Here is a 27,084-nt window from a genome sequence, read left to right as displayed (position 1 = left end):
GCGATGAGGATCTCCACTTTCGTGTGACGGAAAATGGATAACTAAAGGTTCCGGGGAGCAGGCGCGGGGCTTGGGGCTAGGGCATATGCTGGCAGTCGATTGTACTGTCGGGCGGGATGGAACTTGGGTGGATGCATGGCGATCAGTATCCAAACGGAGGTTCCACCGAGTGAACTGCTCAGCATTTCAGGGCACAGGAGATAGTTTCATTGGCCAGGTGTCAGGTTATGGAAAGTAAAGGCACCTTCTGCCTGACTGCGCTCCAGAACCACATCAAAAGTTCTCATGGTACTTGTACAAACACCATGACAACTGCCTTGATCAGGATTCTGAGGCATTGTTGATACCGACTCTCATTTTGAGATATTCATGCTTTCTCTTAGGAGTTCCTTGAAGCATATAAGAGTTTGCCAGTCGTATCACGCTCTACAAGGGTTTTGTATACACCTCAGTGTTGACACAAGAAATCTCAGTGCCAGAACAGTTTCATTACTTCTTATGTAAGCATATTTGTCCATTGGCTCCACGAAAGCCCGAGTTAACAGTGACCTGTAGGCGGCTTTACTGAGAATATCGGCGTACAATCGAATTACACCGTCCTGTTACACATCAGTGTACAATATGCTTACTCTATTTAAGCAGTGGACTTGTTATTTACATGCACGTGAGGCACTCTCACACACTTCCTCTGGCCCTGTTCTAAATCATCGAACAGCTAGTTCAAACCGACGATATCGATGCAGCTTGAGATGTCAGTAATATTGTGTTATGGGGAGGGAAAAACTAGTGATGATGTATTTCAATGACCTAGATCGTGACAGCATAGCACTATCTAGTGACACAGGCTTGTATCGCACAGCCCGCACGTGATGTCGTAAGTATCGTTTGTCGGTCTGAACCCTCAGAAACCCTGTTCCTCGACCTGCGCCTCAGCGGCCGCAATAGTTGCCGCAGCATTCGTATTGACAAAACCGCACCCATTCTTTCCATTCTGGAATTGTGCTGCCTCGGCGGAGCAGACACCAATGCCGCTGGCGTCGGTGCAACATGCTGAGGCGCAGTCGGCATCATTGACACATCCACCTGTGATGAACTGTTCTCCATTTCCTTGACCGACGTTCTTGGCGCCTGCGTCGTTGGGTGTGATGGCCATGACGCTCATGGCGACTATTTAGTACGTCTTAGTGTTGCTGATATGGAAAGGGCACGGGCTGGGGTTAACGTACACAGAAGAGAAGCAGTGAAGGTGATGCGGAACATTTGGGCGGTTCAATAGTGAGTGAAGAAAAGAGGAGGCGAATAAAATGATGTAGTGTAACGAATGGGCGACGCCAGGTCGTTCGGTGGCAATGATGTAGTGTTTAGAATGAATAGTGAAGATCGGCGATCTTCCTTTCTGCCAGTGAGGAAGTTGAGCCTGTACTTATACACGAGGACTCGTTTGACTTTGAAGTTATGCTAATTTATGCTTTGATCTTAATTCTCGGGTTCAGGTTTAATCCCCTTGCCAGATGCAGGAAGTGCCTGGCGCCGGGTGCAGAGTAGATATTGAGTGTTCATTTCTAACGCCAAGGACTCACAAAATTGATACCGACGTGCGAGTTATCAGCCCACAGACACATGGTTTGGGCATTTGGTGTTCGATTTTGCTCCCTCGAAGCGTTATATCGGTGTAAGTCGGGTCCCGCTGGTTTGATCGACCCCTGAACCACAACTCGCCTTGTTTCACTCAATGACGGCGCGTCGTCACTGCTACTATGCACAACCCCGGGTATCAAGATCCACGAAAAGCTCAAGGTCATACTGCCAGTTAAACGGTTCTACGTCGGATGCATTTCATAAGGTCCTTTTCCCTAGTTGAAAGACAGCTGGACTTCGGATGGAGCAGAGACTATTCCATGCCCTGGATGAACAACAATAATTGCTAGCGATATTTACGTGAGCTAACAAAATCTCTTCTATCAATTCGTCGAGTATGTCACAAAAGTTGTATTGCCTAAAGGGCGACCGCAAACAGCCTTGCTTTTCGACAACATTGCGAAGCCCGACTTGCTAGTCCCAACCGTCAGTAGCCACGACTGTTCTGTAGTTCAACCTGAGCTGTATCTTTGCAATTGGATGCCCAAGTTTCAGATATCCAGTATCCTGTTTCAGAGACAGATCATTGAATATATACATGGTTAAGTCGCATTTTTGCCCGGCCAAGTAATCCGTAGCATTGCCCCTTATCTCAACATACGATCTGTGCTTAACTCTGCCGGTGTACTTATACAAAAGGAGTACCGACATGAGGAACAGCTTTCGCTATGAAACTCGTTTTTGAAATTGAGAAATTCATCTACGGAGAGCATCGCATTCAAGTTAGTCCGACTACCACGTATTGATACATGCATTGTGGAGGGCTCTCGCAACATCCCACCTCACTTGGATGCCGACCACCTTCGAGTTACAGATAGGATCGAGGGCTTCCTCAATGTCATTATTTTGCCGCGTTTATAAGAACTTAAGCGAGAAAACCTTGGATACTTTGCAATTCGTCATCAACCGCGAGCGATTAAGCGTTCATTTTGACTTCGTCAAATACATTTCCGAATCAAATCAATAATCATTCTCGATATGCCATGAGTAAGCAGAGAAGTTGAAGATCGTAGTCTCATGACACTATCATGCCGTATAACTACTAGCTACAATGGAAGCAGTCGCGTGAATCTTTTACCCGTTGCACCTGACGTTTATGTCCCACCCCCGAGGAACTTCTACCCCTCACAGCCCAGGAGTCTTCTCAGACTTATAATAATAACGGTATCAGACAACCCGCTATATCAGACTACATTGTCTTTCAATAATAATGTCCTCGAAACCGTGGCCTTCAACCGAGTAATGACCATGTCCGACATCACGTACTTAGGCCCGATCCTGGAATCGACATCCCACCATGCGAACGAGTGTTAAAATCAGGAGTTTGACGCATAAAAAATCTCTGAGCAGCCCCAATATCCCAAAAGACACCTACGCATAGTCTGCGTAGGTGCTAGAGCCACGGGACTGCGAGTGGCCTATGAGACATCACCCGGCGCACTTTCCGACGTCTCGTTGCAGATCTACGAAAAGAACGGCGATGTGGGTGACACATGGCTCCGAAAAGGTATTCGGGCTATATATACGACATGAATAGCCACTGGGCTCGCAATCCGACTTAGTCAGAATATTAAAGGCCCACATGGCAGTACTTCAAGGACGCCAGTGTTAAATATGAGCTCGAGAAGTGTGCAAAATAAATACGACGATCCACGAGACCAAATGAGACGAAGAAGCAGGTCAGTGGAAGTTGAGGATCCAAGATCCGGTTAGTAAGACCATGGATGACTGGTGCGAAGTCCTGGTTTCTGCCTCTAGTATCCCGAAAGCGTAATACAGGGATGGACCTGGTTTGCATTTAGCATTCTTGCAGTCCCTAATCTGGATCAAAATTAGGTTCGATGCCAAGCATGCTAGTCCTAGCGGAATGAACTTTGCGTATAGTGCCGCTGAGCGGATCGAGAAGTTTAACGAGGACCCCGAGTCATATGATAAGTATTGCCATGATGTTGAGAGAGGATTGCGCCAGCGGGCTAATCTCATGCAACTCAACTCGAATGGCCGGAAGAACTCAAGAGAGGTGACTTCAGAGCTGATGAAGGAGAAGCTGTGCAGCGATTCTAGGCTCACCACGCAGTCGACGTGGTTATTTGCACCACTGTTTGATGCGACCATCGTGCCTCTTTTCAAGGTGACTGGAAGGGACGGAGTCGACATGCATTATCAGTTTGGTGATTTCCTGGTTGGAACACTGGTGGAGAACTTCGCAACCCATCAGTGAGAAAAGCCCTTTCGCATTAACAAATGTTTCAACATTTGAAAATATAACAGCAAATCTTGTCTACCTTATTGTTATTTGGCCCCAACGGACCAGGGAGTCACAGTTCCGTCCTCCAGTGCATGAATGGTAAACGCGGTATGCCTTCCAGATAGTCGAAAAAATGCAAAGAGAAAATATCGAGTCGTTTGAGCCAAAGAATGGTGTTATCAAGAATTCTTACAATCTACGCATGAGCTCCTGAAATACTCGTCTAATCAGCCTGCAGGTACGGAATTTTGATTCTAACCTTACGTGATAGCCTGCCGCTCCTGGTTCAAAAACCGCAATTTCTACAGACCTGTCGCAGTCGTGTACCCAGGAAACCGCCTCCATCACTTCGAGCTGTTGAAGGCTGTCCGCTGGGAATAATATGAGCTTAAGTATCGTTCAAACAACCGATTCCAATTCATGAAAAAATCAAATCAGGCACAAAGAGTGCCGTCCGGACAGTGATCCAATTTCGTACTTTGACGATGCCTTTACCAAGATCTACGGAGTTTTCCGGGGTCCACCATGATATACAAACCGGCCCGTAGAATCTGTAGCTGCCAGAGTTAGAATTTAAACAAAGAAATAGATTGTATTGTCGGACTTGAAGGAGATCAACAGTAACATGGCACGCAAGGCGTGAATCAACATCATGATATCGCAATCCCACTGGTTTATCACATGACATCGGCGAAACTTCGAAATAGTCAACTACTGTGGGAAACGGGCCTCAATTTAGGAGATCGATACACTGATAGTTTTCTTGTGAATCCCACAAAGGGCTGTTGTCTCTACAATACCGATGTGGTATTGCTTCTCCTCATGCCAACTTGAGAATCTCCCCTTATCAGCGCTTTCAGCTACAACACACTGACGCTCTGTAAAGACATCCCGGAAGGTTATGGGAAGATCAGCTGCTCCTATGAGAAAGCCATCGTGTGGTGTAATGAGGGAACTTCGTACTACGAGAACAAAGGCAGCGTCTTTGCTGACTACGCTCAGGAGATCCTGGATAAGTGAAAAGGGGGGAATGGCATGGCTGTGCACGGGATATAGTGGGGTCTTGGTTCAGACCACGATATGTCGATTCAGGTCGTGGAGTTTAGTAACCACGGTTAGGCATGGAGAAAAGTCCGGGTCCTATTGAGAGCTTGTCTTCGTGATGCGGGAGATTGGCTGGGCGCTTATATAAGGGTATGATAAAGCCCCAGCGAGCCACCTTAGGCTAGATGTCGTGCGAATGATACTGTCAAGTAGTGAGATGTTCCCAGATTTATTCCTGATGTGATATATCGAGTTTTAACGCGCTAATCTGTGACCCAGCATACGAACATCGAGACTGGATAAGAACCCCCCCGAAATGTACTGTCGCTTCCCTAGATCACAATCTCCACAGAATCAATACAGTCCCAGGACACCAAGCATAATCCATTGAGGTTTCATCGGTAGCCCATCGCGACATGCAAAACCTGTCCCTCTGCACACGATGGCCCCGTTCAGTAGCAATACTGCCTCGCGGCTTGGTGGATAGATGCATGCTGCACCAACAGAGCCTCTGAACGCAACGATGACATGGCAAACTTGTTTTGGGGTCAAGCGCCCCCCCCCGAACGCTCAGAGGCCCGTTGATTATTGCGGGCGTAGTAGGTTGCTCAAGAGTGGTTGGGAAGTGGATCCCGACCAGGGGCAGCTCTGACGCGATGTAGAGCGCGCCAAAGGTGGTTGAGGTGACAACTGAAAGCAATTTGGTCTACGACATGCTCGGTAGAGGTAAGAGAATCAGCAGTGAGCGTCTGTGATAGCTAAGAAACTTGAGGGATCTAAGACGATAACATTCCTAACACGAACTTATAACAAGAGTAACTACAGGTGTCTGTGGTTGGTGTTCTGATCTAGTTTCATATGGTTGACTTCTGATCCTGTTATTGCTTTTGATGCCGGCTCTCGTTTTGGAAAATATTTAGAAAATATTTAGACTAGCCCCTGACTTGATCTGAAATGGATGCCACCTCTGAAAGAAAGTTCCGTGTAAAACTGCTGCCCGCACGCCCAACTAAGACGCCTCAATAAATAAAAGGACCAGATCAGGACGGAAAAAATAGGACTAGCAGCCTTCTTATTCAAGACAGGGGCTTTTGGCGTGTACTCGCCGCTATGCCGCTGTGGCGACGCCCCTGAGACGGCAGAGCACGTAATCCTCTTTTGCAGGCTGTTGGAAGGACCGAGGGAACGATTACGGGCCGCTATCGCACCACGGCCACTATACTCTCGCAGAGACCTCGCAACGGCAACAGGAGAACCAGTAGTTAGTGGGACTATTGTAAGGTGGCTGCTAGGGACGGGTCGGACAGCTTCAAGGCCCAGATAGCATCGATCTTCTCAGGGGGGACTTTGTTGGTAGGTTGAGAACCAACGTAGTATGGTAGTGAACGCAACGCAGTCGCCAATAGGGTGAACCGACGACGCAGCGTATGTATTTAGTCCAGCCATTAGGGCACGGTTTGACATACGGGAGTACTAGCAGAGGTACCGGGGGCTTCGAACCTACGGCGTATTTAATAATAATAATAAATAAAAGGAATAGCAACGCCAAGCACTTGGAGGACGTGTCGTTAGATCTAAAAGATATGAATATTAAAGTAAGTAAAAGCCCGAACGCCTTGACCTTTCGGCAACGAGGATAGTATCTGATTTCATAATGGTACAGTCCTATTTTCGGTCCGTGAACTTGTCACCAGATATTACCTGTGATTAGAAGAATGAAAGACAAAACTGATAGAAGGACCGTATAGCCTCCGAAATCCCAGCCTCTCCGGATCCTGCAAACTTTTGGGACGCCCATGTTGCAATTACGGATGGTAAGGCAAGGATGCCTGCTTTCCTAATTGAGCCTATTTTCCAACGGTCCCTAAATTGAACTTCCGCCGATCAAGATTAATCCCCGCGTAACACAAGTGTTACCTGGATAATTCCACCAATCCCGACTCCAGCCCCATGGTAGACACTATATTAATGAGTTCCGCTCATATATCTATCCCTGACCATAGAACAGCAAATCCTGGGACGCATCCGTGAGCTAACCAACGCCCAGCATCTTATAGCGGGAGTATGGGTGCACGAGGTCCTTTCATGGCGGACCTGCTATCACCGTGTTGCCCAGTGCAGTAACAGATACACGCCAGAGGATATTCAAACCTGTTACTGAAACATTCGATCATGAAATGGGATATAGATAGGGTGTACTACTTATACGGCTGATTTGCTGCGACCTACTTTAATCTACGTCCCAGCATCATATAATATTTCAACTCTACCGGTTCACTCACACCTGGATAAATAGCTAACCATGCGTTCAACCACTTTCGCCCTCTTAGGAGCCCTTGCTACCAGGAAAGCTGCCGCCCATGCCACGTTCCAAGACCTATGGATCAACGGGGTTGACTATGGTGCCCAATGCGTACGACTGCCGGCTTCCAACAGTCCGGTCACGGATGTGACATCAAACGATATCCGTTGCAACGCTGGAAGCTCACCAGTGGCTGCTAAATGTATTGTCGCTGCTGGGGATACCGTGACAATTGAAATTCACCAGGTACGTTTGTTGAAGGGTTTATTAATTGCTGCCAGACGATGTTGCTGACGACTCTCCAGCAACCCGGTGACAGATCCTGTGATACCGAAGCCATCGGCGGGGCGCACTACGGTCCGGTACAAGCATATCTGAGTGCCGTGGATGACTCCGCCGCTGCGGACGGTTCGACTGGATGGTTTAAGATCTACGCCGACACGTGGGCTAAGAACAGTGCGGGCGCATCGGGTGATGACGACTTCTGGGGAACAAAAGATATCAATACGTGCTGTGGCAGACTGGACGTGAAGATCCCTACTGATATTGCATCCGGTGACTACCTGCTCCGAGCTGAGGCGCTGGCTTTGCACACGGCATCTTCAACGGCAGGGGCGCAATTCTACATGAGTTGTTACCAGTTGACTATAAGTGGTACTGGAACAGCGACGCCGGCTACTGTGTCGCTTCCTGGGGCCTACAATGCTAGCGACCCGGGTATTCTCGTTGATATTCATGCTCCTATGTCAACTTGTAAGTGTACCTGAGACAGAAAAGATTTGGAATCCGTCCCCTTTCTTCCAAACCAAACTGCTGACTGCATCTTTTTATGTAGATATCGCCCCTGGACCTACAGTCTACACAGGAGGCTCAACCAAGAGCGCCGGAGCTGCTTGCGTTGGGTGCGAATCTACTTGCACAGCCGGAAGTGGACCTACAGGAACGGCCTCGAGCGCGCCGCTGCCTACGGCGACTGGTGCTTGCTCCGTCGCTTTGTACGCTCAATGTGGCGGCATCGGCTACACAGGGTGCACGGCTTGTACGGTAAGTGGTGTTGTGCTTTTGAGCCGCTATGATGTGACTAACATGGCAAGCAGTCCGGGAAATGCTCGGTCCTCAGCGATTACTACTCGCAGTGCACAAACTGAGTGTGATTTACCGGTTAGAGACGCATTATCTTGAAACTATTGCTCGATTTTCGTCGTTCTTGTAAAATTGCATGAAATAGAAGCATTAAAGCAACCGCCAATCGTCCAATATTAGATCCAAGACTTGCTCGAATGACCGAAACAACATGACTAGCCGCTGGTTCAGTGACCATGCTGCCTAACATATTGACCCCAAAGCATATCAAACTCTTTCATTCTTCTCAGCCCACCATGAAGTTGTGGCCATTCCTGGTCATCAGGCAAACATCGTCATGTTGCCCATTCTCTCACCAGGCTGCAAATCTCTCATAAATCGCCGCCACCCTCCTTCCGAGGACTAGCAACTCTTTTTGCCACCCCTGTCAATACTGGTCCATGTTCACTACCTGATCTGATACAGATAATGTATCTGAACCGCGATGGGCTCCCCGTAAGAATCAGAATGGAGATAGGAGCCCGCTGGACTCGTGATCACGATCTCTCCATTTTCCCCATTGATGGTCCACAAAAAGCAGGCGTGTTCTTGAAAGGCTGTCCAGATCTGTAAGTAAAAGCCAGTGTGGCATCATGCGCGATGTCCCTTCTGTCTTTCCTCAAGCGTCCGTGGATAGCAAGAAATTCCGGAACGTCAGACTTGACAGTGTGCTTCATCTTCTCATCCTTGTCGGTGATCTTGAGAACAGGACGCTGAATCTGCATCCGGCCCTCGAACGAATCAAACTCATCCAGCACATCATGGACGTAGTTGATCATGTGTGAATAGGCGATATTGATGGGATTGCCGCCGATATTTCTCTCGGCAAAGTAAACCACACCTTCGGGTAGGGAGTCGGTGGGAAGCCAGGTCCCCAAGGCTTGTATATCGCTACTCAGAACGTGGCCGATGCGGCCCGAGTCTAAGACTTCTTTGAGCTTGAGTACAATGGAAAAGACGCGACTCTGGAGACCGATGATGCTGTTCGGAATCTCCTTGCCTCTTGTCAACTCAGTGCTTGCTTGTAATCCTTGGAAAATGGCCATTCCACATAGACAGCTTTGCCGGCCTTGATGGACGGTCCACGCTCAAGAAGTGCACATCGACCCGGGTGTTGCAGACCACAAAGTTGATATGGGGGTCTGCAACCAGTTCCCTGGGATCATCAAATACCTTCACGATTTGGGGTAGGTCAAACTCAGCTCTGGCAGCTTCTGCTGCGGTGACAATGGAGTCGAGCAGGGCAACGATCTCATAGTGAGATCTGCCTCGTGATGATAGGAGGTAGGGCAAGTGACCTTCAACGGCCCAGGAAGTCTTTGCTGTGGAAGAGAGGCCGATGAAGGCAGTGCGAATTGGAGCCATGGTGTCGAGGGCTACCAGGGGTACTGTCAGAGGGGAGACGTAGGGTTTGCTGGTGCTTGCTACTGTGTTCGAGATGAATAGGGTAAAAGAAATAAAGGCTCGTCCGTGAGGAATTCCGTTGTATTTATGCGCTAATCTATGTTACAATCCGTGGATTGGAAATCAGTTCTGGGTGTCGTCAATTAGCAATCCGTTCAGTATTTCTGACAGATGATGTAGCCCCAATCTGAACTGTGTGCTTGAGTACCCCAAACCCATCCTTGATGTGCCTTAACCTGACCTCCATGTGCGAATACGGTGATACTTACATGACACCTTTCCGCTTTAGGAAAATGATCCTCAAAAGGGGGAGGACTTGGGGGTTGGCTCTCACAAAGTCCTCCGTCGTGGACCCGCTGAATCTGTGCCGGTTACAGCACTGATATTATTTCGGGGCAGGCTGTGAGAAGTACTCAGTCAGGGGCTTGGCCAGCTTGACGGAATGCTGCCTGTGAATATGCACATGTTTCTTCTCGCCATGATTTACTGGACTCGAAGGTCATCCTCTTGTTTTACTAGGACAAATATTCGTTATAATTATCCAAGGTTCGACGTATACAAGCCCGAAGCCTCGCAGCTTCCTACACCAAACAAACTCCTGTCCATGCTACCATGCTGATTATCTTACCAATAAACAATTACGACGTGCCCTCTACTTGGGGATTATCTGATTACGTAATGTAACGCGATGTTGTCTCAGAAACGCTGTATTTGTCGTAATCCTTATTGGACTTCAACTATACCCAAAAATAGAGGCATATATTTGAATTATTCTCTCTGCAACTCTACGAAGTCCAACGAATGAAGGTAGTCATCAGGGCCTTGCGTACAGAGCGATAAGCGGTCCAAGCCTATCAAGGTTTTTGAAGTGCGTCACGAAAGTCTGCCAATCCTCCAAAGGCCAGGAATCATGCTGAATCAGGGCATACTCCTTAAGGTTATTTTGCTGAGCGACCTTTTGAGTTTCTATTCTGTTATTCTACCTGTTGAGACACTTCTATTGATCCGATCAGAGCGACAAGGTTTTTGTCTTCTGTTGTTATCCCCTGGGCAGCAGATCTTGTTGAAGATTTGTTGTACATCTCTATCTTCTTCATCGCTAAACTGCGGGCTTTTCGCAGTCGTCAATATCTTGTGACCTAGCAAAAACTTAACTAGCATTTTTCTTAACGGTTTACGTACGTTGGGTTTCGCTATACATACCCAGGAGTTGCGAGAATGGTAGAATTTACTTCCTATTCCCTTAATGAATATAGTAACCTACTTTGGATCTATAATTTGCAAACTTCCTACGTGTAGTAACCCTATTGTAGTCCTATTACTCTAGCTAGAGGGGGTAGTTATCGACTCGGCTTCGATTAAATCGTCCTTAAACTACTGTAATTATACAGATATTCTCTTAAAGATAAAGGCCGGGGCTATACGGCCTCCGATAAGGCGAATATACTCTTAAGATGATTAACCTAATTAGTAGCTGATAACTTAGCCTCCGTAACAAGTATCTAGTCATAGTATATTTCTCTATTTTGCCGTCCTTGAGGTCGCTGTAATGTTCCTAGTTAACACGAACAGTGAAAAACTCGTCCATTTACAACAGATCATTTGTCATCTTAAAATCTATCACATATAACGAACAAGATTCATAGAAAAATCGGCAAGCACAGTAGTGAAACACACCTGATCAAGAAAAATCTATAAAGTGAGCTGCCTTCAGAGCTCATATGTAGGAGTTGATATGTAGCGCCACCAGAAAGCGAATAATTAGGTTGTTGATTACGACGTCAAGGGGACCGCCCAAAATTCCTTATTCGCAAATGATGAACCATGTCATAACACGCCAACTGAATCATGTTGCATTCTTTTTACTCAGGGGCTTGCATTCATCTTTCGCTCAGACCTTGACGTGGAAGCACCTTTCATCACACGTCTTTGCGAGGCCTCAGATTTAATACCCGCATTTCATTCCGAGGTCTGAGATTCTGAACTGAAAAGCCCTTCATTCTAGAAGTTTAAAATTTTGGCGCAACTAGCCTGTAATCACTGCGGACAGTTTTCCTTACCAGGGACACCGAAGTTTGACCTTGTACCCGGCCTTGTCCAACCGCGCCATTAGGGCTGCTTTGACGCGCTATATCAGCCCACCTGCAAAGCCGTCCCATCTTGGCATCTGTATTGAGAAGCTCAGTAATCGGAGCGGAATACCTTCGACGTTTCACAACAAGATATCTCATTACGATCAGCTTCGACGGTTCTCTAGATGTAGAAGAAATGACGAAGATCATGGGGTAATTACACCGAGCCGGGCACAGAGCTCAAGTCATGGCGGTAAAAAGTGTATACTAACTCCATCACAGATTTGGATTTGATTATAAAGTCCCAGTAGACGCTCGATGTATGAGAATCATTGACACCCATTCCAGTCATCATCGAGATATCATTAAAACATATCAAATAATCGCTCTGATACCTTTCATACATACAATTTCCGAAAAAAATATCATCAAAAATGCAGTTCCTTACTTCCAAGCTTGCTATCATCTTCCTCGCCACCGCGGCTTGGACAGCCACGACTCCGGACGGTACATGCGGCAACGAAAAGGCTGGCGACAACAAGGCATTCACATGCACCAGGGAACTGCCGTGCTGCTCGAGCTACGGCTACTGTGGTGCATCGGATGCCTATTGCCTGTCGTCAACAGGCTGCCAGAGTGCCTTTTCCTTCTCCGAGAACAATATTACATCAACCGCTTGCTATGCTCCGAGAAACGGCACAGTTTCGCCCGACGGTACATGCGGCAGGGCTAGGGCAGGTGTTCATGGATACAAGTGTCCTTCTACCCCTGACATGGAATGCTGCTCAGTCGCGTAAGTTTTCCATTAGTGGAATGGGCGGAGAGCAAATTATGGATACATTACTGATATATGAAACAGGGGCTGGTGTGGAAATACTGCTGACCACTGCGCTGCTTCCAATGGCTGCCAGGCGTCGTTTGGAAAATGCATCTAAGGTATAAGGGCTGTTGACTCCAAGGTTGACTATCAAAGTCAAGCCGTAGGCTGAACCTTCTTCATGATGGAGATAATAAATTACTAGGAACATTTCATTTTGCCTTAGTCTATAATTAGAAATTAATATATCGAGATTGAGAGTTTATTTGAAGATTATTTAGTCGAAAATACAGGAGGGTACTCAACATGGCGTGTCCAGTATTTATTTATATTATCGTATACACAGTTATTGCTATTTTTGGGTCTATAATTCCACTTAAGAACGTGAGGTCAACAGCTTCATTGAGGCTCAGTGTTTCCACTAGGTCTTGCCAGGTGCATCATTCTTGGCCCAGTACAAGAACTGAACCACTTTTCCATAATACCCATCAAGTGTTGTTTTTCGCTCACCAACTTCCATAAGATCTAACGACCATCACCCTGGTCCCCCAAAAGCAAATTGCCGTAGGTGGGAAGGTACGGCCAAGTACAGGGCTACAAAACCCCGCCCCAAAACCAGAAGTAACCATCATAGAAGAAGAAAAAAAACATCCTTTTTTGGCCTTCATATAAATCTGCCGTAAATATTACATTGGCCCATATTCAGGCCGAGCCTGGTCGTGAAATAAAGATCAGATTCTCGGACGACTTGTTAACCACTCCTCTCATACCCCTCCGTATGTCGCATACAAACAGTTTCCGTCGTGGCGTCCGCTCTATACAAGCATATCGACATCCGACCAACGTAGCCAGCAAGTGGACTATGTACTTCCATTGAAATTCGACTTCTGCAGGTATTTATATCTTGAGCCCGACCACGTTAAAACTTTTAAATGAAAGGAAATAAAGAAGATCATTCACTTGGAAAAGAGTGACAAATTTCCTGAGAGAAAAAAGTGGAAAGAAAAACGAGCTAGAGGTTCAACATGCGATTGCGAAAAGACCACAGTTTGAATATTCACTTGCGATAAACGATTGGTGGCAATTACTTCTATTGTTATTTGAGCCGATTGTATCATATCACGAGCGGGCATTCTATATATACACTCAGAAGGTCCAAGCCAAACCCCGGCTTCGTGATTATTTTGGTCCAGACATAACGAGAACTCGGATGCACGACAATCAGCAAAGAATAACAACGACCGAATGAGAGCCATCATACCATCCTTCAAGTTGAATTTCCACAGCGGACCAGTGACTTTGAGACGGAACATGTCCCACATGGACGCTGCCGGATCATCGACTTCAAAATGATGGATCTCACGCTCAACATCAACCCATTGCCCATCCTCGATATGCGCATGACCATCATCCCATTCCAAGTTTTAGATCGCTCAGTCTCTGCAAAGGCAGTTATTTCTCGGTACAGGCATTTCGGGCTTTTTCGATGCCGCCAAATCGAACATAGCCCGGGCAGCAAGCTATCCGGCTCAGCCGTACTCGTACTGGTTACAGGCTCGCCTTGAAATCTTGAAATAATTGTTCGGCTCCAGACTGAAATCCTCCTGTATTTTTCACCAAGTCGTAATTGTTTGGGCCGAGGAAGAACTCGTAGACGGACCTCCTGGAGAAGACGCATGCCATCTCGGGTGAGTGGTTGGCACAGTTTTCGTAGAAGATTCAGGGCCAGTTGGAATTGAAACCGTACTCGGAGAAGAAGATCGGGATGCGAGCTTCTCTGAAATATTCAGCTGCGAGCAAAAGTTAGTTCTTGTCGCTGTTCAAGATTTGACAGCTCACTATGGATGCGTATCCAGACGTTTCCGTTAAGGATGGATGACACTACATGTAATTTTGAATTACCACAGGCGTTCTGTTAAAGTTGCCAGTACCAAAATAATATATTGTTACCAACTTAGAAAATGTCAACTGATTCCGCGTTACTGCCAATAGGGTATTACTTGAATTCTTTGAAGTGCAGAGTCATGACCTGAGCAGAGTCTATGCCAACGGAAAGTACTCTCTGGCCGGCCACCTCGGACGCAAGAGACATATATATCTTCACGTCTCTTGTCACGGCATGAAACAAGCTCGCCTCCCTTGAGTAATACACTGTGTAGAAAATCTCGTTTGCGAAAATGCCGCCGAGGTTTTTGAGATATGTGGCCATGCAGTCCACTGTGGCAAAGTACTGCTGCAGTAGTTCGGCCTTGTACAACTCGTAAGGCTGGTGCCGTCTTATCGAGCAATGTGCCGTTGATAGCCTCTTTTCATATGAGTAAATGAACACTGATGATTAAGGAAGGACGATAGAGGGTGAACTACTACTGCATCGTGTTCTTGTCTTTGAAAGTGTCTGACAAGAATCTCATCTCTGAATTACGTGCTTCGGCAATATCTTCCAGGTGAACAACGAATTAAGCCGAGCTCCTTGAACGCTGTTCATCTTTTCATATTGACAATGGATTTCAGCAAATTGAATCCACGCGCATGCCTTGTCGTGTTTACCCAAGGTTCACTTCATATCCAATGCTGTGCGATCAATCTACCGTGGAGCGAAGTTCTTAGTCCTCTTATGGTAAATTAAAGTCAACCACGATGCGCCTATTATTATGAATCAGCCGAGTCGTGTAGTATAATGACAAGCTTTCTTACCCAACGACTTGTCCGTTTTTCAGCTTTTGAACTGATTCGTTGAACTTGGAGATACCCACAATGGTGGGTTCCAAGCGAAGTTTACCTTTAGCCGTGTTAATCTGTACGTTAGTCTCTAAATAGGGAAGTTCTCTTACCCCGTTTTGCAAATTCCAGCGTTGCGTCAATGTCGGCCAGACTACTGACTAGCGTGCCTTTAACTGACTGATTGCGGAAGACTAACTTCGATGGATCAAGGTCGATATGAAATTTGCCTTTTGGTGGAAGTCCAATACTTTTGTTTGTAGTTAGAGAACTGAAGTCGTGGATCCCTGAGGCTGCAAACCTACCACATGACAACACCTCCAGCCCTGGAACCGAGATAGTCGACCGAAATGGGATATGACTGGATCGCTTATATAGTGTTAGACACAAGCAGCAAGTAAGCAATGAGACTTACCAGTCACGAAAACCGCGTGTGCACCTCCCTCAGTGATCTCTACCACTTTCGCAGCCGCGTTCTCCACCTCCTTGAAGTCTACAAAAGCCTCAGCGCCCATCTTCTTGGCCAGTTCTTCCCTTTCAGCTCCTGTGTCCACCACAATAGTTCTTATGCCCATTGCCGTGGCTAGCTGGACCCCTTGAATGCCAACACCACCGCCACCCCCTGGAAAGCAGGCCCAGTTCCCAGCTCGGATGCCAGATTCCTTCAGGGAAGAGTAGATCGTCGACGCGGAGCACATGACTGGGCCAGCTAGGTAATCACTGATCCCATCAGGGATCAGCGCCGTGTACCGCTCAGGCGACTTTATGTATTGCTTGTAGGACCCTGCAACGTTGCGAGTTTTTAGCTTTTCCTTTCCAAGTTTGCGGGGCAAGGAGAGAGAGTAATGAACTCATACCATCAACCTGTAGTCCAGCAAGAGTTGTATTTTGGCAATACATCTCTCGACCAGACTTACACTCGGCACAGGTATGACAAATATCCGCGATTGGTTTGACACCGGCACGTTGGCCAACTTTCAGATTCTTGACTCGGTCCCCAACTTTGACAATCACACCTGCGCCTTCGTGCCCGGCACATTGCGTCCCGAATTGACTCATAGGGGGCATTGACCAGTCGTTGAGCATGTAATGCACGTCTGACATGCACAATCCCGTGCAGTTCATTCGTATTAGGACCTCATCAGATTCTAAGGAAAAAAATTCAGCCACTGTTGAAATGGCACTGAGGCCGAATGGGAACCTGGCGTACTTATTCCAGGGACAGGTATATTCTTGACCTCGATTCGGAAATCTGGGCCTTCGTTTACAACGACGCCTCCGATACACTCCTTGGGGATATCGAACGTTGTGGAGGAGGCGATGCCACCCATTTCGTCCACTGGATATGAAATCAGGGATCAGGGGTAATAGAAATGTATCGAAGCGGAACTCAGTGCAAGATGTGATTGACACCAATGTAAACTTCTGGTATCAGCAACAAGTAGATACCACCTCTTCAACGAGAAAGTAATTCTAGATGGGTGACAGAACCTACCACTTATAAAGCTTGGTGCATTCCTTTTTTGGTATCCTAAGCTAACCATAATGCGGGGAACAGGGAATATGCCCCCTCTCTTGTATACCCCTCGCCGGGTATGTTTCGCGAAGTGTTGGATCGTAACAATACGCTACTAGCGATATGGGATTCTCCTCTTGAGCTAGTGATCGACCAGTTCCAAGGTTCACATTGCTTCTTTCCATGGAAATAACCTCGGTATCGATTGCTACTGCCCTACCTGGGGAATCTAATACAGGTTTGCCTAAGATAAGACATGGAAGAACTGCCCGTATCTTTAGTTTCCATACACTAGCATCGCATGGAGCTGAAATAAACCGAGGCATGTTAAACTTCAGCTTCATACGAGTCATGCAGTGCAAGGCTGCATCGTTTGATGGATACTTTTCCCGCACAGCATAGATGAAAGTGTCTAATCTAGATGCCCACTGAGAACGCTTCACTGTGACAATACCCCAATTTTCCACCCGGCCGGGAAACCCCATGGGGCGGAGATAATATCATGGGGCGTTACATACAGATCGCCGGGCTGTGATTTCCGAACACGGGGCCACGATTACGACCTCTACAGTCATGAATTAGTAACATTCCCATTTTGGATGCGTTGATTCTTCGATTGCCACGATGAAATACCTAACCATGCTCCGCGAGATGAGATAGGGACTGTCCCTAGCTAGTTATCTTTTGGGAAGAACGAGACTTGAAGTGCCTGTCGGCGACCATAAATAATAACGCCCCAAGAAACTCGATATGCCCCGAGAATATCACAAATCAATCCAACAACGTTTCTGACTTAAATACTCCATGCTTGGAATGGTTTCGCTGTTGAGATCTGCACTTGGAGTCGTCCTTTATGTATGTCCTGCATTGGTGACAAGTCCGTACTAGTTCAATTTCTACTGCTGATCCAGGTGATCAAGGGCATCTAAAAGCCAATGATAGTCCGGAACAAACATTGGGACAACTCTATTTTCTTTAACCCGAATTCACGTCCTTTTATGGGATAAACACAGTGTGACCGTGGCTTGGATAGCATTATAAGCCTTCGTGACTCGGCCAACAAAGGATTTATCAGCCTATTGTACCCTTGTTAAGAACCCCGTGCCATCTTACCACTACCACCCCCGCACGTCAGTGACATCATCGCCTTTGATGCTAGCACAACATCTGAGACCAATCATTGGATTTTGTGCTGTGATTACTCCACCTCATCAGCCGTTATCCAGCTTGCTTGCTTTCAGGTACACTGATGGCCATAGCCACAACCACGAGCTACCTCCCAGAGCATGTTCATGTGGTGTCCCTTTCGTTGCTGCTATCTTTGGAGGGATATCCATAATGTTGAGTGTGGTGGATTTTATTGCCTCTGTGATCGAATAATACCGACTAGAACAAGTGAAACGCGCCCACGGCAAGAATAATACGCCAAGAAGATGTAGTAGGAGGAGTGTGTAGTTGACAGATTCAATACTAGAGTCAATATGTCAGGTTCAGATAAGCCACAGTGTTTTGCCAGGCCCTAGCCTATGCGAAGGTAGGCAATGTATAAATAGGCTGCTGTGCCCTCCCTTCTCTTGGCGAGGAGCAGCGATTGACTTGTTGTTATGAGTCCCCTACCCTACGCTACTGGTGCCCAACTGGTGACTGGCAACCGAACTCTCTCTAGTACTCTCGTCCTTTATTCTGTACTTGAAATACCCGTGACGCCATAGATAATAGAACATTGCTGATTTCCGAGAGTAACCAAGTTTAAAGCAGTGTAACGTGCAAACTAGGCATTAAAGTAACACCCATGTCCCAAATAATCAGATCTCAGAATCATTTTCATTGAGGTTCTACTCTCCCGATGATCTTGATCTCCGACCCTGCCTCAATTCTCTCCGATATCTTCTATCGGATGAATAACTCGAAGTTGTGTGCCCTCGTGACCGATTGTGCCGTCTTGGACTGATGAATCTTCTCGTTGGTTTCGTCCTTGTCTCTGACGCCATTCTAGTCGACGGCATATTGTCACTCGAGACATCGAAATCCTCAGGTCTTGTCTTTGAAGAACTGTCCTTCTGCAGTTCGGCCACAGACGACTCGGTTTGTCTTCGACTCCTTCCTCCAGCAGCACGAGTCCTTTCACCTCGTCCACTATGTTGTACCTCATCAACACATTCGTCGGGATGATTGCCTCGGATCTGCATAATCATCAAACGCGTCTGGGTGACCTCTCGCTCCATCCTCCGAAGCATCACCTTCTGCACCATATCCGCCAGTTTCTTCACGTCTTCCTTTGATTGCCACCATATAAATCGATGCACGAAGTCACAGCGGTACAGCGATTTCCAATCGGCAAAACTTCCCGCTTCACCGTGTCGCTCAATGTCGTAGCGGACCTTCTCGTCGTCAAAATCGTCTTCGCACCACAGATCTCCTCGGTGAATTGCCTCGGCGCGCATGTCACTCGCAACGAGGAACGGCCGTTCTAGCCCCTTGAATTGTATCCACAAGTCGCGCAGTGTCATATAATGCAGCGCCAGGGTCTGATCAGAGTAGGCCAAAGGTAGGATCTCTGCAGCCGTGGAATATCCAAAGCGGTGTCTATGGCGACTGTGGGAAGTTTGATGCTGGAGGGCTTCCCGTTCCTCACATATCTGCTGCCGGAGGTTACCCAGAGCGTCACGCATCTGCCTGGGTGCAGCTTGAATAGTGGCGACCATATTTGCGTATAGAGCGAGTAAGTTTAGAACTGTGATGACGAAGGAGAATACGCCTAGGACGAAGTCCAGCCATGTCAGAGAGTCGGGAAAGTCGGCCATTTTCTTGCCTGCATCAAAGTCGTTAAATTTCCTTCATAGGAAAATGAAACAATAGTAAATCGAAAATTCAGGTGAAGTTTTTTGACTCTATGGCTTTTGTATACTGTCATTATCATTGTCGGCTGACGCGGCGATGTTGTCTTAGATGCTTCAATCATTTGACTTATAGCCAACAATGTAAACTCAGCAGGATCGCACTAACCGAGACAAAGAGTCATTTCCAGTGGTTAGGCATCAGAAAAATGTCAGATCTCAGTCAAAATCATAATTCCAGATCATACGCGCTGCATCTTGGATATGGGTATGCGTGATGCTAGTCCTGGTGACACCGTCTTACCCCAACCCTAGCAGAGACAGACCTCGATCTAACCCTAACCGAAGCCCTAACCCTCACTGAAGCCCTAACCCCGATGTAACTTGCAAAGAGAGTTCCAGGGTGCTTGTTGAGAACATCGACGAAGTTCCCTGTTGGCTTGGAGACTTGAGAAGAGCTAAATACTATCATTTTGACGAGTCAGTGGAATACTGGTGCATATGCATGTCGTAATCGTCGTGGCGCACGCTGATTCGGTCGTTAGGCTCCCAGGATGCCGGTTCCCTATCACAAACCCGGCTTGCTCTGTCAGATGGTTTCAACGCCCCTAGAATAACTTCCGTCAGAGCAATTCTCTTAGAGATGTCGCAGCTATCAAATTGAACCATAGTGTGGAAATTGGGGAACGGCAAGTGGCCTGTAGGCAGCCTGCCACACTAGAACTTATATCCTTGCGTTTAAGTCGGAAATAGGAATTCCTAGTGAGATAGTGCTCCTAGCCACAGAACAAATGAGAATTCTAGCGAAGAAGACGTTCACGACGCCAAAGGGAACCGAAGGAAAATTACACTTCGAGACCTGTTGGCTGAGACTTGGCAAGATCTTGAGTTATCATGGAGTAAAGTGTAGAGAGTTGTTCCAAGCAAGTCCATACCAGGATTGCAGAGTGGTGTTGACGACGAAATGTCTTCTGATCTCCCCATCAATGTAGACATTATACTTTGACATGATTTACGCAATGAGATTTACGCAATGAGATTTACGGCAACCGTATCCGCCGGCTCCGTTGTATGGCCCCCTGGCTTGAAGCCCAAATATCCTAACTAATAATGCGAAAGGGTCCTGTAAGCAGTAGAGTAGCCTTGTTGTTACCATAGAGGACACCACACAGGAAGACAGCAAGGCGCATTCTCACGATCTAGGTCACCTGTGAAAAATAAAACTAGCAAGACTGAGAAACAAATGAATCGGTCGGATTGCCGCTCGGCTAGAAACCCACCGCACCTTGGAAATTGAAAGAATACCAACCCACATCGTGCAGTGAGTAGACCATGTTTACTGGCAACCGATCGAACCTGGATTTTGAGTAGTCGCGTTGCTCCTAAAGAAATGCCCCGCATCAGCATGCAGGGAATGCAGACCTTGGAGATCCCGGCTGCGCGATAAATGACTAGTTGGAAGTGCACATCCTGTGTATATGCCTAGTTACTGACTGGAAGACTGGTTTCGACGAGATCTATAGATTGATAGATAATTCCCGGGGCATAATACCTATCGTAGTCTGGATGCATAAATGATGACACGGTGAGTGTCAATAGTCTAGCTGGACAACTTAACAGCTTTAGGAGTAAAAGTGACATGCTGACAAGCTGACCTGGCTCGCATCAAACCAACATGCAAATGGAGCTCGAGTGTAACCAGGTAATCATTTGTCGAAACACCAGAAGCAAGCAGAACATTGTTGCGGCAACCTTGGCCCGCGAAGGCGCGCTCCGTGTAGCGCGGGAGTCGTGATGAAACCCCCAACTTCGGGTTATGCAACCCGACTCGACGTCGATGCCGAGTCCCAGATACCTGCCGCACTCGCTCAGGTAGGTGCTCTCAAACAGGAAAGAGAGACAAGAGTGAATAGCCACACGCAGCGAGGCCGTTGTTGGGCTGAGCCTCATCACAGTGCGGGTACGCCCACTTGACGGTCAGATCAAGCAAGTGTTCACAGATCACAGTCACCTGCGCAATCAGGCCGTGTCGCCCGGTGCCGTGTGTATCGTCGGGCTTGTCATCCCCTGTGGGCTGTCCATCGTGATGGGATCGTAACGTTGATTTATAACAACCTTGATGGCCCGCGGCACAGCCTCGACTGGACCAGCGTCGCAGTTCAAACAAGACTGGCAAGGCGTCGAAGCCAACACGGCACTTATAGTGATAGCAATATACATCTCGAGCTAGCAGAATTTAACTCAAGCCAATCGAAAGCAGAGACAGAACCGAAACAGAAGAAAACTCGCGACAACCTTGCCAACACTGCAAAAACACGCATGAAAGCGGGTTTAATTTTAGCGGAGACCGACTTAAACCGGCGCTTGGAGGTGCCATTCAGCAAACTCTGGCCACTAGGAAACCAGACAAAAGTTATCGCAATGCAAAGAGTTGAGTCCCCTGCGGATTACGACGGCCTGCCTCAAACACGTGAATCTAACCTTATGCGGCACTTGATCGTCTGACTTGTTTGGTCACGACTTGCCGCATTTATTCGCCATCCATCACATGCTCTTTTTTAGTATATAAACAATCAGCCCCAGAAAGCTCAACCCGCTGCGCCTCCACCAACGCAACCCCCACAACCTTACGCCCTCCACATCATCGACCATGGGCAGTTACTTCAAGATGGCCGTTCCGGAAAAAGCGGCCTCGGAGCCTGGAATGGACCTTCCCGTCGTCGACCTGGACGTGTTCCTCCACAACGAACGCGACTCACCTCAAGTTCAGGCCGAGTGTAAGAAGGCCGCCAACGCCTTCATCACATACGGCGCGTTAGTGCTACACGACTCGCGGGTTTCGGAGGACGACAACACGACGTTTCTCGATCTGCTGGAGGACTACTTTGCACAGCCCGAAGAAGAGCTCAAAAAGGACGAGCGTCCAGAACTCGGCTACCAAATCGGCGTCACGCTCGAAAACACGGAAAAGCCGAAGTGCGCGGTAGACGAGCCGTGTTTGCAGGTTATAGAGCGGCTGGACCCTGCGGAGCGGCCCTTGGACATCAAGGCGCATGCACCAGATCCCAAGTGCAGATTCTTTTGGAGAATGGTGGAGGAGCCGCCCTACCAGACCAAGTTTCCGGGATTGAACGCGGAGAATATCACCCCTGAGGCCCCTCATATCCGTAGTCGATGGACCCCGGTGATGAACCAATGGGGGTCCTCGATGAAGAACGCGTAAGTAATGGGAGGTTTCGGGGGCGTTTAGGCACCACGTCAACTGACGCCGAACCACAGAGTTGCTGATCTAGCTGGAATGACTGCCGTCGGTCTGGGTCTTCCCGCCGAGGCCTTTAGCAATGCTGGCAGATATGGGTCAGTCCCCTGGAACTTTTGCATCCGAATGTGAATCTTACGAAATCTCAGACCTCACCTTCTGGCACCTACGGCATCAGACCTGAGGAAATATGGCAAGAAAGACAGCATTCTTGCAGGTTTCCATACCGATCTGAACTTCCTCACCATTCACGGCCGATCAAGGTATCCAGGCCTGCATATCTGGGCTCGCAACACGGGAAAGCGCATCGCCGTCAAGATCCCGCCGGGTAACTACCTTCTCGTCCAAGCTGGCAAACAACTGGAGCATCTCACCGGAGGACTCATCAAGGCGGGGTACCACGAAGTTGTGGTGAGCCAAGCGACTATCGACACGATCGAGCGGAGAAAAGTGGAGAACCCAGATCGGCCGCTGATCCGCATCTCATCCACCTTCTTCTGGCACCTCTCGTCCGACTACGACTTGACGCCGAACGCCATATTGGCAGAGCAGGCTCGTAGGCTCCGGAAGGAGCAGTTCAAGCTGGGAAAGGACGAGGGGAATGAGGTCGTATACCCGCCGATGAAGGTCGGGCAGCAGGTTCAGAAGTGAGTTTCCCAAACTGACAGAACGTGGTATGGACGGTTCACTAACCTTCATATAGTGAGCTTAAGCATATTGCATTGATGGCGTAATGGGGTGCATCATCATTTTAGTGCGTCGCACGGTGTTTGCCAGGAGGCGTTTATGTTACTACGAGTGCATCGGGCGCAAGAGGCTTTCGCTTTGCATGGATAGGGCCATCGTTATTGGGAATTCCGCATAGACCGGACTTCCTCATGCACCCAAGACTAGGGGCACAGGTGTAAATAATTAGGAATCAACCTATATCAACAGTCATCGTACAATTAGCTGTCAGGGGGCGATGAGAAGTCGCGACCAAGCAACAGGTAAAGCAGTGTTGACAAGGGAAAATGAGAAAACGACCGACAAGAAAGGGGGCATCGTTCATGTAATCACTCATAGTTTTGGAGTGAGAATCATCGTAAGATCGTGCTCCTAAAGCGAATATTATAGTTAAGGAGTAACGTAGCCCACAAGCGAACGGGTCACCCAACCGAACGGGTCACGCCAACTAGCAAAACATGGAATTCAACACGATTTCGCAACCACAACGCCGTAAATCAATTAAAACTACTCAGAATACTCTTGCCCAGATGATTCTATCTCTACCTGACAGGTTCGCGCATTATGCCCGGTCTTCCCGCATACGCCACAGCGCCGTTGCCGTGGCTGGCCACGATTTGATCCAGCGCTATTTCCACGCATTTCCTTCTGTACTTGCTGCGCAACGTCCTTTTGATCTTGAAGATCTTGTACGTCTTGTGAATTAAGTGATCCTCCAAGCCGTACTCGTGTTTTTTTTTTGGCCCTGCGCCGCTTGCTAATTAGAGCGTTTGCCTCTCGAAGTTCGGCGACCTCAGCTTGGAGTAAAGCCATCTTATGCATAATACTCCGCGCTCCTTTCGAAAACTGATCGTTAGCATCGTAAATTGACGTCGGGGAGCTATTTTGATGCCTGTCAATTGGTGATTTAATAAATTCGGATTGCGAAGTAGCCTCGGTTGGGTTGTTTGGCGTCCGAGAAGCGCAAGGAAGGGTTTCCCGCGTAGGGGGCCGGGAGGACGTTGGAGTCTGTTATTTCACATCCAGCTTCTCAATAACAATATCTGGGCTTAAAGGCACAAGCCCAGCCCCTTGAAAGCCTGCAAGAATATTGCTTTCGGTCAGGCTCTTCTTGAACGCGTCGCAAAATGCCGGAAGAAAGTCCTCCTTTGTGATATGCGAGTCGCATAGCAGTCGGTTTGCCATATCTTCAACAGCACTTAGCCGGGGAGGAAATGCTTGCGAATCTAGCTCAATTATCCTTTGAATAATCGTATTTTCTTCTAGTTTTGTTAAATTCCGACCGTTGGCTTCGATATTGCGACGTGATTGACGTTTTTGAAGACGCGCCTGGAGAGTAGTATTCGAGACTTTGTAGATTGTTGTAGCACGTCGGATACTAAGTGTTGAGTCATTTCTGATAGCCTGAGTTGCAAGGAGTAATTGAGATGCTTTTTGAGCAGAATCCATCGAGAATTAGTTGCGTGGTAAAGTTAGGAAGTTTAGTTCTATTTTTTGCTATGGGCGTGACCCGTTCGGTTGGGTGACCCGTTCGCTTGTGGACTACGTTATATCATGGTACATTTGCGATGAACGACAGTTATGCTCCACCTATGTAACTACCTTCAGTCATTACGTGGAGAGTAAATATAACAGGATGTCAGGGTACGGCTAGGCCGAAGGCAATAGTACAGAGTGATGGGGAGTAACGGGCGTCCCTCCTACGTAGCACCGGGTGGTCACTGGCGGTCTCAGGTAGGGGTGCCCACGGTGATGCATTGATCTCTGCCCTCTCTATCTTCCTCCGTCTCGACTCCTTACTTATAGCCAGCCGAGTTTCTCTCTTGGATTCTGGATGTTTGCTTCCGTATGTCTGTGTTCCTCCGACTTCGGCCAATATCTTGGACAGCGGCTCCTTATCTGCAACCAAGCGATTCCCTATCCGCTGCAAACGGCTTCAACGGCTCTCATTCGCCACAAGCGGCTCTCTAGCCGCCACAAACGGCTTCCTACCTGGTGGAAGCCGGCCCGCCTCGGATGACACTTGTGGCTCTGACAACTCCTTCCCTATCCTACTTCGAGATGGTCCTTATATAGATAGCTAGGCCGCCGCTTGGACCCGGCATAACAGCAGGGTCGGCGATGCCAAGGATCTTGACTCTCGTCATCCCAAAGCTTCACATAGATTGTAATCATGATTCGGGAGTCTTTTGTCCGAAACACCCCTCCGGCGGCCCGCCGGTGTCCTGCGTTCAGTGTCCTGACACCCACTGGTGCCTATGGCATTCTGTTCTCTGACACAGGAATTGCCACCCGAACCCGGGGAGCACAGCGATAAAAGCCTTCATCGTCGCCAGTTGGCGTCTCAAAGAAAACGCCTCATGAGTTGGAACTAACCAGCAAGCATAGATTGGCCGAGCAATGGAGTTACAGATACAGAGAAGTACTGAAGGGAGCAAGTGAGCAGGTTTGTCACTCCATTACCTCAAAGTGGAAAGATTGAAACGTCACACAGATTGTAACAAATCAAACGAACCTCAAAGAACAGTCCACCCTTGTGGCCGTGGATAGGCGATGTAGCAGCTACCCTTGCAGTATGCTGTGATGCAGCAAGACGAATTGTATGTTCTAAGGTAAACTGCTTAACACGCCATAAACGGAAGTGATTCCGCCGGGGAAACCTCTGGTGACATGATGAATGGGTGTGTTTTCGGGGGCCAAATCAAGCAAACCTCCCGAGATTGGTTCTGTTCTACTTACACGACTAAAAAAGAGGTGTCCCGTTCCACTGAACGATCCGGGAACTTCCCGTCGGCCATATGCATTACAATGAATAGCACATATAGCGGAAATACTTGCTCCTACGAGAGTCTTTTCTGCCAGTCGTACGGAAAAGTCGTCTGGGGGCCAGACCCTTCCGTGGTTGTGATCGACTTATGACTGCAGGCAGAGCGCCTAGGCAAGGTGGGGCTATACTCCGTTGTCGAGCCACGAGCGAATGACAGCATGCATTATTGTCAAGGTTATAGTTATGGGGCCAAACCTCCGCAATAAGCTTGAAAGCCTCAAGAGTTATTAGAGTTTAATGAAGCGACATGCTGGAGGGTCTAGTGATCATGCCATAATAATTCGGCTCTGGAGGTCATTTGTAGTCTATTTGACCATAGGCCGTCCACTTCGCACGATGAGAGTAGCGAGTAACTAGTCGTTCCTTCATTTCTAATCATTATTTCAGAAGTCGGTCAGGAGCTAAACGATGGAATGTGCAAATTGTTGTGGCCATGCATACTGATTGATGACACGATTATATGTTGGCAGATGCTTTTGTTGGGTCGTTTTGATGCACAAAAAGCACACGTCTAACATTACTGAATAGTCTGCCGGTTGGGTTGCATATGCCAT

The 27,084-nt window shown here is 47.9% G+C and overlaps 9 protein-coding genes across 9 annotated transcripts; 4 read left to right on the top strand and 5 right to left on the bottom strand.

The window, feature by feature from the left end:
* Positions 1 to 564: 564 nt before the first annotated feature.
* BCR38DRAFT_417021 (uncharacterized protein) lies at positions 565 to 1,360 on the bottom strand. The gene is made up of 3 exons (XM_040859139.1): positions 1,227 to 1,360; positions 716 to 1,167; positions 565 to 664 (listed from the first exon to the last, which is right to left on the bottom strand). The coding sequence occupies exons 1-2, from the start codon at positions 1,258 to 1,260 to the stop codon at positions 902 to 904; spliced, it is 300 nt and encodes a 99-aa protein (XP_040721089.1). The 5' UTR covers positions 1,261 to 1,360; the 3' UTR covers positions 565 to 664; positions 716 to 901.
* A 1,998-nt stretch (positions 1,361 to 3,358) lies between these two features.
* On the top strand, positions 3,359 to 3,859 carry BCR38DRAFT_479987 (uncharacterized protein; the record flags this gene model as incomplete). The annotated part of the gene is made up of 2 exons (XM_040863230.1): positions 3,359 to 3,408; positions 3,475 to 3,859. 2 exons carry the CDS (start codon positions 3,359 to 3,361, stop codon positions 3,857 to 3,859), a joined length of 435 nt encoding a protein of 144 aa, XP_040721088.1.
* A 3,373-nt stretch (positions 3,860 to 7,232) lies between these two features.
* Positions 7,233 to 8,380, top strand: BCR38DRAFT_479986 (glycoside hydrolase family 61 protein; the record flags this gene model as incomplete). Its single annotated transcript, XM_040863229.1, has 4 exons — positions 7,233 to 7,478; positions 7,538 to 7,985; positions 8,068 to 8,276; positions 8,330 to 8,380. The coding sequence occupies 4 exons, from the start codon at positions 7,233 to 7,235 to the stop codon at positions 8,378 to 8,380; spliced, it is 954 nt and encodes a 317-aa protein (XP_040721087.1).
* A 287-nt stretch (positions 8,381 to 8,667) lies between these two features.
* Positions 8,668 to 9,719, bottom strand: BCR38DRAFT_454012 (uncharacterized protein; the record flags this gene model as incomplete). The annotated part of the gene is made up of 5 exons (XM_040861663.1): positions 8,668 to 8,739; positions 8,796 to 8,921; positions 9,008 to 9,349; positions 9,406 to 9,423; positions 9,456 to 9,719. The coding sequence occupies 5 exons, from the start codon at positions 9,717 to 9,719 to the stop codon at positions 8,668 to 8,670; spliced, it is 822 nt and encodes a 273-aa protein (XP_040721086.1).
* Positions 9,720 to 12,264: 2,545 nt separating this feature from the next.
* Positions 12,265 to 12,765, top strand: BCR38DRAFT_404575 (uncharacterized protein; the record flags this gene model as incomplete). The annotated part of the gene is made up of 2 exons (XM_040857854.1): positions 12,265 to 12,623; positions 12,690 to 12,765. 2 exons carry the CDS (start codon positions 12,265 to 12,267, stop codon positions 12,763 to 12,765), a joined length of 435 nt encoding a protein of 144 aa, XP_040721085.1.
* A 1,878-nt stretch (positions 12,766 to 14,643) lies between these two features.
* On the bottom strand, positions 14,644 to 14,949 carry BCR38DRAFT_329337 (uncharacterized protein; the record flags this gene model as incomplete). The annotated part of the gene is made up of 1 exon (XM_040854874.1): positions 14,644 to 14,949. A coding segment is annotated over one exon (306 nt), but the record flags the coding sequence as incomplete, so codon positions are not given.
* A 310-nt stretch (positions 14,950 to 15,259) lies between these two features.
* On the bottom strand, positions 15,260 to 16,696 carry BCR38DRAFT_492743 (alcohol dehydrogenase 1; the record flags this gene model as incomplete). The annotated part of the gene is made up of 7 exons (XM_040864699.1): positions 15,260 to 15,290; positions 15,342 to 15,426; positions 15,479 to 15,615; positions 15,671 to 15,734; positions 15,781 to 16,149; positions 16,223 to 16,513; positions 16,576 to 16,696. 7 exons carry the CDS (start codon positions 16,694 to 16,696, stop codon positions 15,260 to 15,262), a joined length of 1,098 nt encoding a protein of 365 aa, XP_040721083.1.
* Positions 16,697 to 18,771: 2,075 nt separating this feature from the next.
* On the bottom strand, positions 18,772 to 19,685 carry BCR38DRAFT_479983 (uncharacterized protein; the record flags this gene model as incomplete). Its single annotated transcript, XM_040863228.1, has 2 exons — positions 18,772 to 18,873; positions 19,029 to 19,685. The coding sequence occupies 2 exons, from the start codon at positions 19,683 to 19,685 to the stop codon at positions 18,772 to 18,774; spliced, it is 759 nt and encodes a 252-aa protein (XP_040721082.1).
* A 2,555-nt stretch (positions 19,686 to 22,240) lies between these two features.
* Positions 22,241 to 24,183, top strand: BCR38DRAFT_417019 (uncharacterized protein). The gene is made up of 4 exons (XM_040859138.1): positions 22,241 to 22,937; positions 22,998 to 23,075; positions 23,127 to 23,624; positions 23,681 to 24,183. Exons 1-4 carry the CDS (start codon positions 22,369 to 22,371, stop codon positions 23,709 to 23,711), a joined length of 1,176 nt encoding a protein of 391 aa, XP_040721081.1. The 5' UTR covers positions 22,241 to 22,368; the 3' UTR covers positions 23,712 to 24,183.
* Positions 24,184 to 27,084: the final 2,901 nt, after the last annotated feature.

This window comes from Pseudomassariella vexata (genome assembly GCF_002105095.1).
Source record: "Pseudomassariella vexata strain CBS 129021 chromosome Unknown BCR38scaffold_1, whole genome shotgun sequence".
Classification (NCBI taxonomy): Eukaryota; Fungi; Ascomycota; class Sordariomycetes; order Amphisphaeriales; family Pseudomassariaceae; genus Pseudomassariella; species Pseudomassariella vexata.
The sequence above is the reverse complement of the archived record's forward strand: the minus strand, read 5'-3'. Positions and strand labels throughout refer to the sequence as shown.